General features: G+C 39.7%; 1 protein-coding gene across 1 annotated transcript in view; it reads right to left on the reverse strand.

Moving 5' to 3' along the window:
- The window catches only part of LOC308304707 (V-set and immunoglobulin domain-containing protein 1-like), a gene marked incomplete at both ends in the record, with an annotated part of 29,342 nt that extends 12,480 nt beyond the window's left edge, over positions 1-16,862 (reverse strand). The window contains 2 exons of the mRNA XM_080749333.1: positions 15,693-15,933; positions 16,834-16,862. Coding sequence (XP_080605459.1) covers positions 15,693-15,933; positions 16,834-16,862 — 270 coding nt within the window. The remainder of the gene's footprint in view (positions 1-15,692; positions 15,934-16,833) is intronic.
- Positions 16,863-17,405: the final 543 nt, after the last annotated feature.

Genomic DNA, 17,405 nt, shown 5'->3' on the forward strand with positions numbered 1-17,405 from the left:
TGGGAACAACTTCTAGAGGACAAACTACTTATATAGCCTCTCAAGAAACACCCAAAACAATGACCTCAGAGATCCAGGCGCTTTATTTTCAAGCAGATGGGTCAGTGACTCTTGTTACAGGCTGCATTCTTCAGTTTTATAGTGAGGAGGATCTATAGGAGATCATAGTACCAGTAAGACTCCCTAATCGGGAGATAAGCGACCGTCAGGTCGCATACACAAACTTTAGAAGGCAATCGTAGCCAATCAGGAGGGAATATGGGAAATGGGACAGATCCATGTTGATGACACTTTAGAGCGGTACTGTGTACCGCTTTGTGTGATTTTAGGGCAAAATCTTTTGGAGCAGTGTCCAAAAATGTGTTTAGCAACAATCTGCCTCATGGTGGCGCTAGAAGAGGGCCATGTGAGAAATCAGGGCTGGAGGTTGTAACTGGACAAAATTGTTATTGATGGTGATGGTTTGGATTCTTAATTAGAAAAGATCATAACTGTTAGTCTCAAGAGTACTTGATCGTATTCACCATCACCTGGGACACCAGGAAAATGTAGAAACTACTAGGCACTATAGCACTGCAGTATATGCAGTTATCTACTAGCAGAGACAGTATAGCTGTATAGTTTGTGTTTGAAGGTGCTGGATTCATAGGACCCAGCCTTTACTTTGGCTGAGAATGCAGCTGTTTATCAAGCACAAGAGCTGCCGTTCAGAAGCGTACCAACAGATGGCAGGCTTGACTGCTAAATGCTAAGTGTTTGTATGTGCGTGACTGTGTGCATGTGTTTGTGGTTGGAGGGGATGGCAGGGAGTTGGAGGCAACTGATGACAACATAGACAAGAGCTCCTCATGCCTCAGTCCTTGCCCTCCTCCTCCTCATCTCTCTCGGCAGCCTATGAAAAATAGGCCAGACATTTAGCATGACTTCACACACTGTCCCTACAGCCACAGAACGTACCACTTTCAAAAAGGCAGGGATGGGTGCGCTGCCAAAATAAGAATCAGAATATGAAACCGCAAGCAGTGGCGTGAGACGGGTTCTGACCCTGCACAGAGAGAGAGAGAAAAAAAAGGTCATTCGTTCCCATGCAGCCTCCCACCGCCTCGCAAAAAAACAACAAATACAGTGACACTGATCTATCATCTTACATTGGCATCAAGTGCACGTGTAAACCACTTGCGTTCACGAGGATTGGTGTAGCCGTCCACAGGAAGAGAAAACATCATGGGCATAAGCAGTGATCAGAGCAGAGGCCGGGGCGTGACAACGGGGGAAAAGTGGGAATGAGTTACTAGGGCCCAAGGTGGAGGGGTCTTAATTATTTTATACTTTAGCTATTGAAAAATAGCAGATACAAGATCACAACGCGGCGCAGAGTGCCACGCTGCGAGCTTGTAGATCTGCTGTTTTTGAAAAGTCATGAAAATGTGTGCAAATCTTTTAAGCGAACATTTGTAAATCAGATTTTGCTCCTGTGGGGTCCCTGGAACTAAATATTTTGAGATGGGGGTCCGTGGCCAAATACATATCATTTTCGTGGTCCTTCACATGAAAAAGTTTTAGCACCACTGACATAGAAACAAAAAACCTTTGTTTTATTCAAAGACTTGCACAGACTCGCAGAACGTTACTCTGTGCTGCGCTGTGAGCTTGTATATCTGCTATTTTTCAATAGTTAAAGCACAAAACAATGCGGAATAATGCGTTCCCAGTCACCCTATATGAAGAACATTCATGGGGGGCCCGCAGTGAATCCTCGTACCCAGGGCCCAGAATTTGGTGCGACACCCCTGATCAGAGGCAACCGTTAGGAGGTTGTTTTGTCATCTCTGATATTATTGAAGGTGTCCTGTTGACCACATCAACCTATTCTGGGGGGCGAACGTTAGGCGAAAATGTGCAGCTCTGCAAGCTCACAGCGTGTCAGAATGCAGTGCATTATGAGCTTATAGGTCTTCTGTTTTCAGGGGAAGAGATTTGGCGTAGTGCGTAAAAATAGAGTGGACCTGGGGGACCCTCGTCAATGAACTACTGTGGTTTACAACATGGTTAAACAGAGAGGGAATTTAAATTGTCAAATGAAAACCTGAAAGTAAAATTATGGAAGAATTGTCAGAGCCTCAGTCCAATTTTATTTTGCACAGAAGGTGCTGGAGAGTAGGGGTTAAACAGTCAATCAAACGAATTGATTTAATCAACAATAAGAAATGATTGATAATCAATAATAAAACAATTGATTCATCATCAATCCCTATTATTTTGTTTCCTCAGCTCAGCTGTGAAATCTACCAAACCATTCACAAGCACTGTTTGGAATCCATGTTTGATACGTTGAGCTCTTTATGCACCCTGGCATTTGTCATTGCCTGAGTTTATCCAACCGAGGGCAGGCATACCAGCCCAAGCCTTGACAACAGTTCATGGGAATGGCAGTCCCCAAGGTTGGATAAGAAGGGCAATGACACATTTGTTTTTCACATGCCCATTGCCTTATTCATTCACAAAGACAAGATAGAATTTGATCAACACATCCTTGGGCTAAAACGGACCCCACAAAAGTGTGAAAAGTGATGACTCATCACTTTTCATCACTAAACCATAGTCTTGTGGGGCCGTTTTTAGCCCAAGGAATGTTTTTCGTGCAAAACAGATGCTTGCAATGGATTCAGAATCATGAAAAACCCCTAGCTTTATGTAGCATATACTTAAAGGAGTAGTTCACCCCCAAAATGACTATTTTTCTATTGATTACTCATGCTATGGAGACTTGAGTTCAATAATATTTTTGAGTTTTTGTTGCATTCCTAATACAATAATTTGATAACAATACATTTACCCCCACTGATCCGGATTTGGATCCGGATGGGGATCCAAATACATTTGGGTCCCGTCCCCATCCGGAATCAATGGGCGTAAATTGACTAAAATCTAATTTTTGTCTTAGCAATGTGACAAATACAAAAAAATGTTATTGAACTCAAGTCTTCATGGCGAGAGTAATCAATAAAAAAAAAAGTCATTTTGGGGGTGAAATACACCTTTGAAGCAGTAAAGTTAATGGGACACCAACTCTAGCGGCTGATAATACCAATTTAGCTGTGTCTCAGAAAGGGTTATCATACCAAAATATAATCTACAGATATAGCTTTTCAAAAACGCATGGTAACCTTTGCCACCTTTCGGATACCGACATCTCCTATGGCCCATGGACTAATAAGTTAAAAGATTAATATCACTGGCAGGAAGGAACTCCCAAATGAAATGGTAGTGTTAATCCATAGTCCCACTACGATTTTCCAACAGTCTGACTCTGAAGAGTTTGCTCAGAACATGGAAGTTGCTCCCCTATTTGCAGAAAGCCTTTCTGTGAACTCTTCACAGTTTGTGTTTTAGTTCCTTTGCACCGAGGTCTCCTCAGCCATGCATTCTACGGACCCTCCCGGATCAAATGTGTTTGGTGGCGGAGTTTGGTCCATGTTTGACATGGCAAGTTCCTTAAGGGACATGGCTTGCAGTGACACTTTAGCTGTGCTGCATGCTGATTGGTCAGCTGCTGTACATCTGTTTGGGTAGATAGGGCCGCTGACCAATCAACACAAGCGTATTATCACCCTCTCAAGTCCTTTTATCACTTCCCTCACCCAGGGCAAATAAAGGCTGGGCGTGATACATTAGGTCATGGGTCTTCAACAGGGGGTCCGGGACCCCTAGGGGATCCTCAGAGTTACTACAGGGGGTCCTCCAAATCTTTGAGTGATAGAAACTTTTTGTTCTCCTTTTTTATAATAACCACTTGAACCCTCGTGTCCATATTCTGAGAACTTTAGACACAAATAGCAGATCTACAACGCCTCACGCAAGGCGTTGTGAGCTTGTAGATCGTCTATTTTCGGCAAAGAGCTTTGGTGTAGAGGGGAAAAAGAGCAGACTAAGTACAGAGTGAAAGGTCAACTTTATTAAGTATTGACGGTTCAAGTGGTTAAATATCTGAAAACACACATTGACATGAATCCAAAATGATTGTGCTGTCAAACAATGAAACTATTATGGAATCTATGAAAAGGCTGTGGGGGTCCCTGCTTCATCTCTCAACTAAGGGGTCCTTGGCCTGATAACGTTGAAGACCCCTGCATTAGGCTATTGTAACATTTCATTTGCATCTGGCAACTACTTTTTACAATAACCTTTTCCCTCTGTCCTCACTGAATCTGAGAGGTGAGTTATGCCCGATTTACGGTATACTTTGTTGTAAGATAGTGTCGTGCTCCGAAAATACCCGATCTACGGCTATTTCCGCCACACAACACCGTCTAACGACGTGAGATGGGACGCTGGGGGATGTAGTGGTTCAGCAATGGTCACATTGTATAAAAGAGCCTTGTGTTAATATTTTATCAGACACATTATGTTTCCACTCCTCTTCACCTCTTCCTGCCTCCCCCTCACTACGCACGCACGCACGCACGCGCACACGCACACACACACACACACACACACACACACACACACACACACACACACACACACACACACACACACACACACACACACACACACAATACAAGAACCCTTGATCATAGAAAATAGATGTTCATACTTACAAAATGGCCTAACTGAAGAGGAAAGCCTACATCTGAAACAAATCTCACAACTGAAGAACCCCTGCAGAAGACATTCAGATACCAGGTTTAGAGTAAAGTAATTACTATCTCCTCTCTGATATCAGTGGTAGAGCAGTAACTAAGTATGTTTCCTTGAGGAAGCTCTCAAAGTGCCCGCTATGCATTGTGTGCTTGGAGAGCTGCTACTTTATTGTCAATAAAGTTTGCATATAGGCCTAATGAAATGCCCAAACTAGTAGGGACACCTGCAGGTTGAAAATGGTCAAATGATATGTCGGATTAGTGGCATAGTTCCTACTGGCCAGTGTATTGATCCTGGGTGTATTGTATTGTCATGTTTAAATATGAATTGTGGGATTATTATCCCACATTAAAAACATGTTTTTGTGTACAGAAAGAGTGCAGTGCCGTGCAGTTAGCTTCAGTTGAGGCAGTTGGGGGGGGGGGGAGACCCTGTGGCAGAAAGTACAGCAAAAGAGAAAAAAAAACAAGCCAGGAAGCTAAACCAACTAATGCTTTTTTTCTTTTTGACCAATTTCTTATTTATTTATTTATTCTCCACAGAGGAGCAGCCATCAATTTCTGACCCATGTTATTAATGCACGCGTTCAATATTTGATGCTTTTTATATGGAGTGCTGAGTCTGCTGACAATGGAACACGGAAATGGAGGGCACATTTCAAGCGAGCTACTTCACTAGTAGCACTGCATCCATCTTCTTCTTAACAGAACTATGCACTCCAATCCAGTGAGTGCCTTCCCATGAAAAGGAAGCGGGAAGAGTGGTGATGGAAGCCCCCGCCAAGAGGCGTGTATGTCAGTGTTTAGACTTATTTTATTAAACACAACAGTTAAAAGATGTCAGACAGTGCAGACTGACAATCTATCCTCACTATCATGAATCAAATAGTCTGATGAATCAAGTCAGCCCTGTATTATGTTACTTCGTTGTACAATGGTTTGTACAATGATTTACACACAGACTCAGGATACAGGAAGAGTTGTTTCTCATGGAGAAGAAGAAAGAAACATCAACAAGCTCACAACACGTCACATTACGTTGTGAGTTTGTTGCTGCTATTTGTTTTTAATCCTTTCATCAATCAGAATCGAGGCAAAAGTTTGAAATAATCATGATATTGATTTGAAATCATATCACCCATATCCCTTCGTCAACGTAAACCTTTATTTCTAAGAAGTTGAAGGTCAGTTAGTGATATAAACAGTTGTGGTGAATTACTTTGATACCTTGAGATTACATGACTTAAAAGCGCTGGAGAGGTCAATTATATACTTCAATCATCTTGAGGTCAATACACTCATTAACATAGCCTAGAGTGGTGGAGCCTACCTGCAGCGATTGAGAGCAAAATGAACAGAAATCAATGTTTTGCCCATTAGGATAATACATTCTATGCATCATGTTGTCTCTATACAAGGGGAGTAAATAGCAAGAGATGTATTACTGAATTGGTGCATGTTATGCCTAATTTATGATCCACCATATGACCGTGCCACCTACCGAAAATAGCAGATCCACAAGCTCACAACACGTTACAGTGACACGTTGTGAGCTTGTGGATTGTCTATTTTTGGGGAGTGTACGATAATGTATAAATTGGCCTTCAGGGTGACTCCAAGGGGGTTTGGTGGGGTGCAGGCATAGACCATGCTCCAACACAAGGTATCTAGTGCAGTGGTTACTAAACGTTTTAGCTCGACACGTAAAAAGAGATTTTTTTTTCTTTCTATTAAAATTCTTTAAGTGTGGTATTATATTTAGGAGACTTGACACAGCAGGAAAACGCACATGGAGACAACATTATCTGGTCAAGTGTGGTATTATATTTAGGAGACTTGACACAGCAGGAAAACGCACATGGAGACAACATTATCTGGTCAAGGTGCTACTAGCAGCCAGCAAAAAAGCAAAAACTAGATTGTGGTATAGTACTTGTGAGCAGCGGCTGTGCATTGTGGAGGAGATGTATATAATGGAGAGATTTACACATAGACTCAGGATACAGGAAGAGTTGTTTCTTGAAAAATGGGAGAAATGGATTGAATACACAACCCGGAAGAATGACACCACGAAGGATTGAAAAGGACTGTAGTATGATAATGAAAATGATGTAAATGTTGACCCTGTGAATGTGTGCATGTGACAAAATAAAGATTAAGTGAAAAATTGAATAATAAATAAAAAAAGGAAACCAAATAAGGGCATATTTACTTGCGCGGCCCATAAAAATGGGTGCGCAACCCAAATATAGGTCCCGACCCACTGTTTGGGAAGGACTGTTCTAGTGGGAAGGAAGGCATGCGGGGCATGTCACATCACTTATGAAAGCACTTACTGTATGAATGCAAACATGTGTACCACGGCTGGCCCCAGTGGGAGACAAACCTCCATCTCTGCCAGTGTTTCGCACCTGTTGAGCTCCAGTACACTGGTTTCTTATGGCCACAGGACTCGGGGTAGCTGAGGCATACTGTATGAAAAGGAAGGCGCTTAACGGATCATACGGTTGGTCATGTTAAGTCCATTTACGACCACTCACGGCGTATACGTGACATTACTGCCGGCCACTTTCCAGAGCAAAAGCCTGGTTTATTTTGGTCTTGGGGAGGAAGCCAGTGTTTTTCATTGATTTCAGCAGCTTTTACAATATATGCGAATCATTTTGCGTAGAATTTAGACTTCATTGAGCTATGTAACGCGCACCATTAACCCTTTTTCGTCAACATTGTTATCGTTGCATTTTAATACTAGAGCAGGGGTCTTCCACAGGGGGTCCGGGACCCATAGCGGGTCCTCAGAGTTACTACAGGGGGTCCTCCAAATCTTTGTGATAGATTTTTTTTTTTTTTTAATTGACAACTTGAACCCTCGCATCCCTATTCCGAGGAGAACTTTAGCCGAAAATAGCCGATCTACAAGCTCACAACGCCTCGCACCGCACCTCGCAACCAAAGAGGTTTTGGGTAGAGGGGAAAAGGAGCAGACTAAGTACAGAGTGAAATGTCAAGTTTATTAAGTATTGATGGTTCAAGTGGTTAAATATCTGAAAACAAATTGACATGAATCCAAAATACACTGATGATTGTGCCGTCAAACGATGAAACTATATGGTATCTATGGGTTGTTGGGGTCCCTGCTTCATCTCTCTCTCAACTAAGGGGTCTTTGGCCTGAAAACGTTGAAGACCCCTGTACTAGAGAAACCTAGCTAGTATAGGAACTATGCCACTAATCAAACACGTCATTTATCCACTTTCAACCTGGCGTCCCTATTTTATGCCATAGAAAATATTTATTTACGGACAAAATTCAAACATACATCACTGTACATTTGTGTTAAGTCAGAGTTAAACAGGGGTATGTTCAGTAGTCTTTTAATGACTGCTGACAAGAAGAAAAAAAAACGAAGCAATTAATGGCACATCTGTTCATGTACGACGACATGGCCACGGTTGTGAATAGATGCGTTTAGGTGCATTTAGACTGGTGCTGTGGCTGAACGGCAAGACTGGAAAGCTTGTGCTGTATTCCCCGTGCAAGTTGAGTACCTCAGATGTTTATTCATACTACCAGAAGGCTGGTAGTCAAGAGTTTAGGTTATAAGGCTATAGGGTTCTGTCAGCAGGGTCAGCTGGCCGTTTAGCTTTAGATCATAGTACAATACGTTTCTTAACTGCTGAGTGGACCATTTCAAGCCAGAAGGGTTGTCATCCCATTAATCTTCAGTTGTCAGTACAATGCAGTTTCTGAACTGCTGAGGTGGCCATTTAAGCCTCCATGATAACCCGTCCCATTACCCTTGATCTCGCTGCATTTGGTGTTCAGTGTGCAAATTATTGGTTGAGATATTGCACTCTATTGAGTTTAAAGTGTAGGCGCAGCATCGGTATCGTCATGCACTGGATACTTATTGGAGCTGAGAGCAGGGATCTAAGTAACAAAATTTTACATTTCCAGAAGACCCATTCTAGGCTGGCTGGGTCTGCATTATTATTATTTTTTACTATAAAACCCATAATGTTTCCACATGCAATACCAGGTCCGCACAAAGCTTCAGGACACCAGTCAAAAACACTTTCTAATATATTTGTTACTTTGTCCAAAACTTCAAAAAAGTGCAAACCCAGAACTGGTCACAACTCATTGCAGATTATATGCTTAATTGTTGTCTGGAGTGTGGGATTTACAGTAAGTCAGAAGTTACTCAAATAAAGTAACTTCTGTTTTCAGAATTTGTAAATGTCTCACCATGTAAGGAGACATACTGCATAGTGCATACCTTTGAAGCTTTAGTGAAGCCAAACATAGTCACATGTCACGAATGATCTGAGGGAAGTCTCACGTGGTCAGACCTGTTGACATTGTGATTGGTCGATCCATATGTCTGTCATACATTTGTTTTTATCTTGTCCTTGAGGACTTTTCAATAGTAGTGCCACTGACGTCAGATATCTATCTAATCGTCTGGCTACCAAGAGACTTGTTGAAGTTAATGTGTTTTGAAACTAAATGAGTTTGTCAACAGCGTTCCCTCTCCCCTGGTTGACGGAACCATAAGCTTAGGCTATAACATAAAGACGACTGATTCATTCCAGAAGGGGAAACATTTTAAAGCTCATTAAAGCATTCTTCTGCAACTACTTCTCCCCAAAACAAGGTTCTTGGCAGTCAATGTGATGTTGACATACATTTGTTGAATATGTTCACAAATAATATTCACATCCCTATGAAGCAAGCAGATTTGGAAAACATGTTTTTCAGTGGACAGCACCAGAAGAATTCCAACAGATGACTTAAACTTAATTTGTACTTGTGATATGTGTTCATGTTCTGGTATTTGGTAATGTATAGAATTCACAGTAGAGTTTGATATACCTTGCCCCTGGGGCAAATACTACACGTTTCAGCAGGAGTCACTTTGCGTCTTTATTCAGGAAATAGGGTACGAAAGGAGGTATTTTCATAATCGCGCAATGTTTTGTAATCAAATTAAAAGAAGACACTCTTGTTTGTACTTACATTTTCGTTTGTTGGACTGTTCTCATATCCAACAGTCCTTATAAAAAGTAAGACACCGAGATGCTCTGGACAATGTGGAATTGTAATGGGGAAATACCTGACTTGATCTTCTTAGTTTGCCACATATGGTGCTATTTACCTTTTGGGGACTAATATGTGAAGAATGTAATAATGAGTTATTGAAATGAGAAGGTGTGGTATATTAGTCCACAAAGGGCAAATGAAAAGACATCAGCATTCGTTACTGTATAAGCCTTTATTTTGTAAAAAGTCTGTTGTTTGAATGATAACCCTTTTTACCACATACTTGAACACCTTGTATTTGTAAAAAAGAAACTAAACAAAAAGAAAACAAACGAAAGAAAGAAAAAAAACTTTTTTGTTCAAACACCTAAAAAAGCTGATTGACACTATAACATTAATTTGCACCGACAAAAAAATTATAATACAACTTCATACCACACAAAATGCTGATTTCATGAGTACTGATGATACTCCAAATGAAATCAAACGGCTTATTAAACAACTGAATCAAATAGCGCCCGATGTGAACAAAACGATTACAGTACAAAAAACCAAATGCATTTCTTCTTCCAGTGCCTGTATGTCAGATGGATTACATATTTCCTTCTCATGATAAAACTACAACAGTAATAATAAGAACAATTCGAAACAAATGCAACAAATACATCAAATTAGAAATGAACATATAAATGAATAAAGTAACTTCATTTTGGAAAAATAAAATTGTTTGTTACTTTTTTTTTTTTTTTGCCAATTGGTTAAATATCAAATAATATTCTTATCGACTAGTTTAGCGAGCATTATTCTCTCTGTTTGAAGGCTCTTAGAGAGGGAGGTATACTGTATATTATACTGTATATTATACCCATGTACAGGGAACTGGGAATCAGCACAGCTTGTCACAGTTATCATGTGGTATGCGACAACAGACCCTAACCACCTAACCAGAGGCAACTTATTGAAGAGTAAAATGCAGGGAACCCCCACTCAGTGTGCTATCTAATGGCTTACGTTCAGATGCTACTGAATTTATACACCGTCATATACAAAAGTAGCCGATCTACAAGATTACAATGTGTTGCATCCACTGTGAGCTTTCATCATATCATATCATGTGACATTGTCGTATGACGGAACATAAATCAAGCAGGGGCATCCTTTATTTTGTATTTATTTGTTTGTAGTTGAAGGGCGACTGATGTTGATGCTTTATGCTTAACCTGATAACTCTACAGCATGCACTTGGTGCATCTATTCCAAATTGCGTGATTTACTGTAACACACTTTTTTTTACATAATATTCATGATCCAAATGAATCATAAGTTGAACATCCTACATGTCTTTTCCCCCTCCTAAACGTACAAATTAATTCAATTTATATTTATTGAGCTCGACTGTAAAACAAGTGCAATTTGAGCATGTAAACACTGGAACTTTCTTTACCATGGCTGTGGTGATGAGACTGGATGAACGTTTGTGGAATAGAAAAATAGGAAAATAAACCTTTTGAAACTCAGGTCATGCAAAACAAAACCTACAAGGTATGTACAAAATACCGGAAATGCCGACAACAAAGCGCTTCCCAACAGTGAAGGAGACGGTGAGCTCTGTCCTGTTTTTGGTTGCAAGTCATCTGAACTGGTTCAGTGTTATTGATACCTAACAGATCACTAGACTGATATATAAACATCATTGATGGGAACTGAAGTCCAGGATGTCGCTGCCTACACCAAGGTTTCTTAACTAGAGGGTTGTAATAGAGGAAAATAGTGTTATTTCATATAGTGGTTGTTGACTTTCCTTTGCCTATCCACAGTTTTTGGTACCAGCAGCAGAACTGTTAAATGTTTGGCACTGCAAGACACAAATGATGTATTTTAATTGACCATATAACATTTCTTAAATTTTGCTTTATTGCTCCTTCAATGTTCTGATTGTTTGATTGAACCGCATATATCTTTCTGTTTTTCCACACTTGGTTGTTTTTTATGTTTCTGAAGCTTTTTATGTTTCTGAATACTATAGTATAATAATATAATAACTTGGCACCTTTGTTACATGTGATCCTGCACCCTTCTTTCTCTCTCTCTCTCGCTCTTCCTTCACAGTACTATTTCAATAAAAAAAGAGATCTGACATGGCGTTTTCTGCAAATTCCAAATTGCTCTTTGAGCTACCATGATTCGCCAGTGTAGATCAAGTGTGCCATGTCATTGACTACTTCCTTAGAAAGGTAGTAGGCCTATAGTGCTGATAAGACCATGCTAGTCATGGATATATATAATCTCTATACTATTGGGACTACATGGTACTATAGCTTCTAGTCTTTGGTTTGGTCAGGGACAAGGAACAGTTCTATGAAGGCAAAGATCCCAAAGGATTTGTACACAATGACAATTTGGCGTCCTAGAGCTAATTTCAAGTCATTCAGAACACAATTTACATGTCCTACATCTTGCTTTTGATGGACAGAACTGGTTTCTACAATTCCATAGCCAAGTGAAATTCAGAACACAAAAAGATACAATATTTACTGCTTTAAATATGGTGGTAAATGGCATCGGATGACACAAGCCCACTGATGGCTTCTCATCTGATGCCTGTGAAGGGTGTGATATTGTTATTTATTGTGGGATTTAAAACATTCAAATGCACGTCATTTGCCCTGTGCAAATGACATTCTCTTTCTGGAACATAATCATTCTAGTTCTACCCCTAGATCTTGAGGAATTCTTGTGAAATGAGTGACTGGTGCTAGCTTGCAGTGGTGTAAAGTAACTAAGCACATTTACTCAAGTACTGTACTCAAGTACTGTACAATTATGAGGCATTTTTACTTTACTTGAGTATTTAACATTTTCTGTACTTTTACTTCTACTCCACTACATCTCAGAGGCCAATATTGTACTTTTACTGCACTACAATTATTTGAAAACTTTACTTACTGGTTACTTTGTAGATTTAGATTATTATTACAAAACATACATTGACCATTTCAACCCTACGGCCATTGAAAACAGATGATCTACAAGCTCATTGTGAGCTTGTAAATCTGCTATTTACATTGTGAGCATGTAAATCTGCCATTTTCACCGTGAGCTTGTAAATCTGCTATTTTCATTGTGAGCTTGTAAATCTGCTATTTTCGGGACATTCTGCTTAAGGAGTAGTCTACTTTTACTTTTGGTACTTTAAGTACATTTTGATGCCAATACTTTTGTACTTTTATTCAGGTACATTTTGAATTCCAGACTTTTACTTGTAACAGTAGTATTTCTACATTGCAGTATTGATACTTTTACCTAAGTAAAACATTTGAGTACTTTTCCCCTACCACTGTCAGCTTGGCCCTCTAGGGTGTGCGTGAACTACAGGAGCAGTGCAGAGAAAGGCAGCTTGCACAGCCACACAGTAACGTCATCAGTGCTCATTTAACCTAGAGCGTGTGCAAATGGAACCAAAAAAATGACCCTTGCGGCTCCATTTGGCTCCATTTGAACACTCTGAGTTAAAGCGAACACAGGATTTTATTGTGTACAACAGCCCCTGTGAACCTCACTGTGAGAGTGCTTTGTGACGGCATTTCCGTTGCTTTGTTCATACCATGTATATTTTGTGTTTCTTTTCTTTTTCTTTTTTTTTCTCTTTTTTTTCCGGTTTCGTTTGCAGAATTATGCCAATGCTAGAGAAAGCTGTCCATGCCGTTAGCAGTGAGGCTAGCTGGTATTTACGAACTGCCATGTTTTTTTTTGTTCATGCATTAAGAAATATTAAGTGAAAGATATCATATTTACAGTACAATTCACATGTAATTACACATATACACTAGAGGCAAGAAAATTCACATTGAAATCAGTTCAACAGTTTTTTTCCCCTCCTCGATTACTCCTTGAACATAATTGTGTCAAAAACCCACACAAAAGAAAAAAAGATTTCACTCTGATATAAGCTGAAATATTCTAAAGTAAAAGCATAGAACATAAAATCCTCACAGCTTTTGGGGTGAATGTGCCAATTTCCTGACCAAAAAGCATGTAGTACGTGTTCCTAGTGAGATGAATCATTGTATACTGTATTTACCGCAAGCATGCAAAGGACTAGTTGCATGTTTCTCCATGTGAATGTGCTTGCACTTTGTTTGGAGGGACAAAAGAAAAATGAAATCAAGTAATTTAAAGAAAAATGCATACCTAGGTATGTGTGTGTGTGTGTGTGTCGTGGAAAGTGATTTCTGGGAGGAAACTAACCCTGAATAAGAAATGTAAAACTTCACGGTTACATTTAAGCAGTGTTACAAAATGTTAGTGCATTTTAGTGACTCACAGACAGAACAGATGGGATAGGCCTCGTTCTGGTCAAACCAATTCCACCGCTTTTCCTCAAAGAACACTTAGGGTTGTGTTATTCATCATGTTTTTTCTTTTTTCTTTTTTACAAACCGTACAGTATGTGCTGTTTTTGCACTGGAAACAAAAGATTGGATCATCTGACTGGCCTCATATAGCCTGGCTTAGTGTGACAACTTTGAATACCTATGAGATCCACCATATTGCCTTTTAAACAGTTTGACAAGCTGTTTTGGTCTTTGGACAAAATCTCAACCAAAACATTCATTATAAAAACATATCACACTTTTTTTTAATATATATATAATGACGTTTGTTTATCCACCAAAAAAATACCTATGTTACAATAGAAGTAGAATACATTAATTGAAAGAATGAACGGATGAATGAATGGATGATTGAAATGCACTAAAAAGTGCTTTATATGTCCCTGATTCAGACCTGCTAATTATCCACCAAGATCATGAGCCATTCTTTAAACCACAGTATGGTTTTAGTATGGTAGCTATCCGAGGGAAATTAATCAACATCTGTTCTTCTTCTGACTGCAGGAAAAATTAAATGAAAAATAAATAAAAATAATAATAATAATAAATACAAGTTCCAAATCTAACAGACGGTGAAGTCTAGCTTGTGATATCTAATCTGCTGACAAAAGTTCACCCAGGAATGAGAATTGCCGTAGCTCTGTTTATCTCGTCGTGATAGCTGTTTACAGGCATGTTGATTTACTATATTCATCCGATCTGTATGATGCATCGTGGCTTCCATGTTGAAACCATTCACAATACTCCAACCAGATTCACATCAAGGGATACGTGATCCATGCACTGCTGTCACAATTCCATGTCCGCAGTTCAACCACGGCTCACTTCCAGATAGCACCTTATAAAAACCTATATTTGACAGATCCAATGGTCATCTCTTTTGAAACGTTTTAGCCAGGTTTGTGAGGATGTAAGCAACTATAGGTGGATTTCTGATCATGTCTGGTGGCCGAATTAGTTTATTTATCATAATTCACTTTCTCTCCTCAAACAGCAAATCTACTGTATGTTCTTAAAAAACAAGATTGATCACTGCATGAGGATTGTATATTCATTATGACCTTATGGCTGGCTGGGAGCACTTGAGAGATCTAACAGGCAGAACATAAGATGACGTGTCGGTCTGTCTGTCGTTCTGTCTATCTATTAGGGCATTCACGAATAGTGATTTTTAGTATTCGAATTATTCGACCTCAAAGTATTAGAATTGTCGAATATACATGCTCACAACGCCTCGCAACGGCGTTGTGAGCATGTAGATCAGCTATTTTCACAAGATTTATTTGTGGAACCGAGTCACATTAATACCTACAATTCCAAGTGCTTGTCAGGGTGGGGGTCCCCAGTTCAAATATGTTTATTTTGGGGGTCACAGCCGAAAAAGGCATTGACAACTCATTCTTATGACTTTCTATCTAGCCAAGCTTTATAAACTATACTTTCTAAAGAGAGAAAAAAAAAGAGAATATTCGACTTTGGTGAACAACGTCGAATAGTGACTTTGATATTTGAATATTCGAATATTTGGTGAATGCCCTACTATCTATAGGATGCAAACTTTCCTTTGATAAGTATTTATTAGTACCTATAATATGCCTTTTTTTCATTGTACACAGCTACCGTATTTCTCTTCCTTCCACCTGCCCTCTACTACATCCCTGCCCCATACTGTGTTCCTATTACAATGTGCCAGACTCTTCCTTTCTGCTCTGTGACCCAGTGGTTCAATGGAAGGCTGTTTCAGAGCTTCAAGCACCCAGCAGGTCTTCTCTATATGCCTGTCCAGAGCAGGACCCATCTGAAGAACACAGGAGAAGTCCCTCTGAGTGATCTGGATGGGGAGTTCTTCAGCCCTACCGTACAAAGGAAGAGCTCTATAACACGGAATTCACACCAGCAGTGTTGTTTTGCTATTTCCATACCGTCCGTAGGGCTGTCACGATTATGACATGTTACATGACGATTAATTGTCTCGCAAATAATTGCGATTAACGATTTAATTGTGTTTTTGTCGTTGACAATTACATTTCTGTTTGGCTTGTAGGCTTTGAAGTTGCACGTGGTAGATATGACATATAACCTAAATATACAAAGAAATTACTGACCTATTTGACAACGTTATACTTTAAAAAGAACATTGACAGTGGAAATAGCCGATCTACAAGCTCACAACGCGTCGCGATGCGACGCGTTGTGAGCTTGTAGATCGGCTATTTCCACTATTTTTTATTCAAAAAATATATATGAAAACTTTTCAACATGTAAACAATTATGACGATTATGAAAAATAATCACAATTATGTCAAATAATTGCGATTAGACGATTATGTAATAATTGTGACAGCCCTAGCCGTCCGTTTCTTCAACTCTGTACCAGACACACACACACACACACGCACGCACCGGTGACAGGCTGTCACTCATAATCTGGGACACAACCAATTTATTGCATTTTGTGAATGTTCTCACTGTAAACATTCAACGCTCGAAGCTGCTGGTGTGAATTCAATGTAAAGTCTGGTTTATAGAACTACAAGCTCACAATGTGCGCGAGACATGTTGTGAGCTTGTAGATCTGCTGTTTTCAGCACGCTAGCCCCACATATATGAGTATTTCACAATTGTCACACAACTCGAAACGCGTCGACACTTCATTCAGTGAAAAGATTAGCATAACTTTTGTTGTGCGAAAGGTTCATGCAACCAAGTTTAAATTAGTTTTATCATTTCCTCTTACCTCCCCTAGGATGTACTGTATGCCAAAACGGTCTATATTACCCATCTCGGGTATTCTTTCAACATTTGCTCTGTACCATTTCATTATAACATGAGCTGAACTGTTTTTTTTAATCCACAACCATTATGCTAAGATTAAACAATGGCAACTCAAATATCTTGTGCTGTAGGGGGCATTTCATTTCATTTGTTGAAATCTCCGGTAGGTGAGATGGTTTCAACAGGAAAACCCATCGGATGCATGTCTGCGTGAACCCATAGAAACATGATGATGAAATCTAGCTTGAACTCATACCCTGTAATAAGTTACAAAACACAAGGTCCTACAGGGTATCAGCCACACAAAGCACAATTTATTTGTGAATGAACCTGAGCACTGGAAAAAGCAGGGTCCGGAAGAGCGAAACAGAATCTTTTATGGATATAGTATGGATATAGGCCTTTTGGTTATCATTTCAAATTCATGGCTATTTATCACATATCATGTTTTGTTCCCCAGGCTTACTGGATCACCCATTTGTCCTGATTACACTGATATTCCTGATCTTTGGGGATCTCGACCTCAAAGGCAGAAACGATGGTGGGATTA

This window comes from Nannobrachium achirus (assembly GCF_963921795.1).
Source record: "Nannobrachium achirus genome assembly, chromosome: 19".
NCBI lineage: Eukaryota > Metazoa > Chordata > Actinopteri > Myctophiformes > Myctophidae > Nannobrachium > Nannobrachium achirus.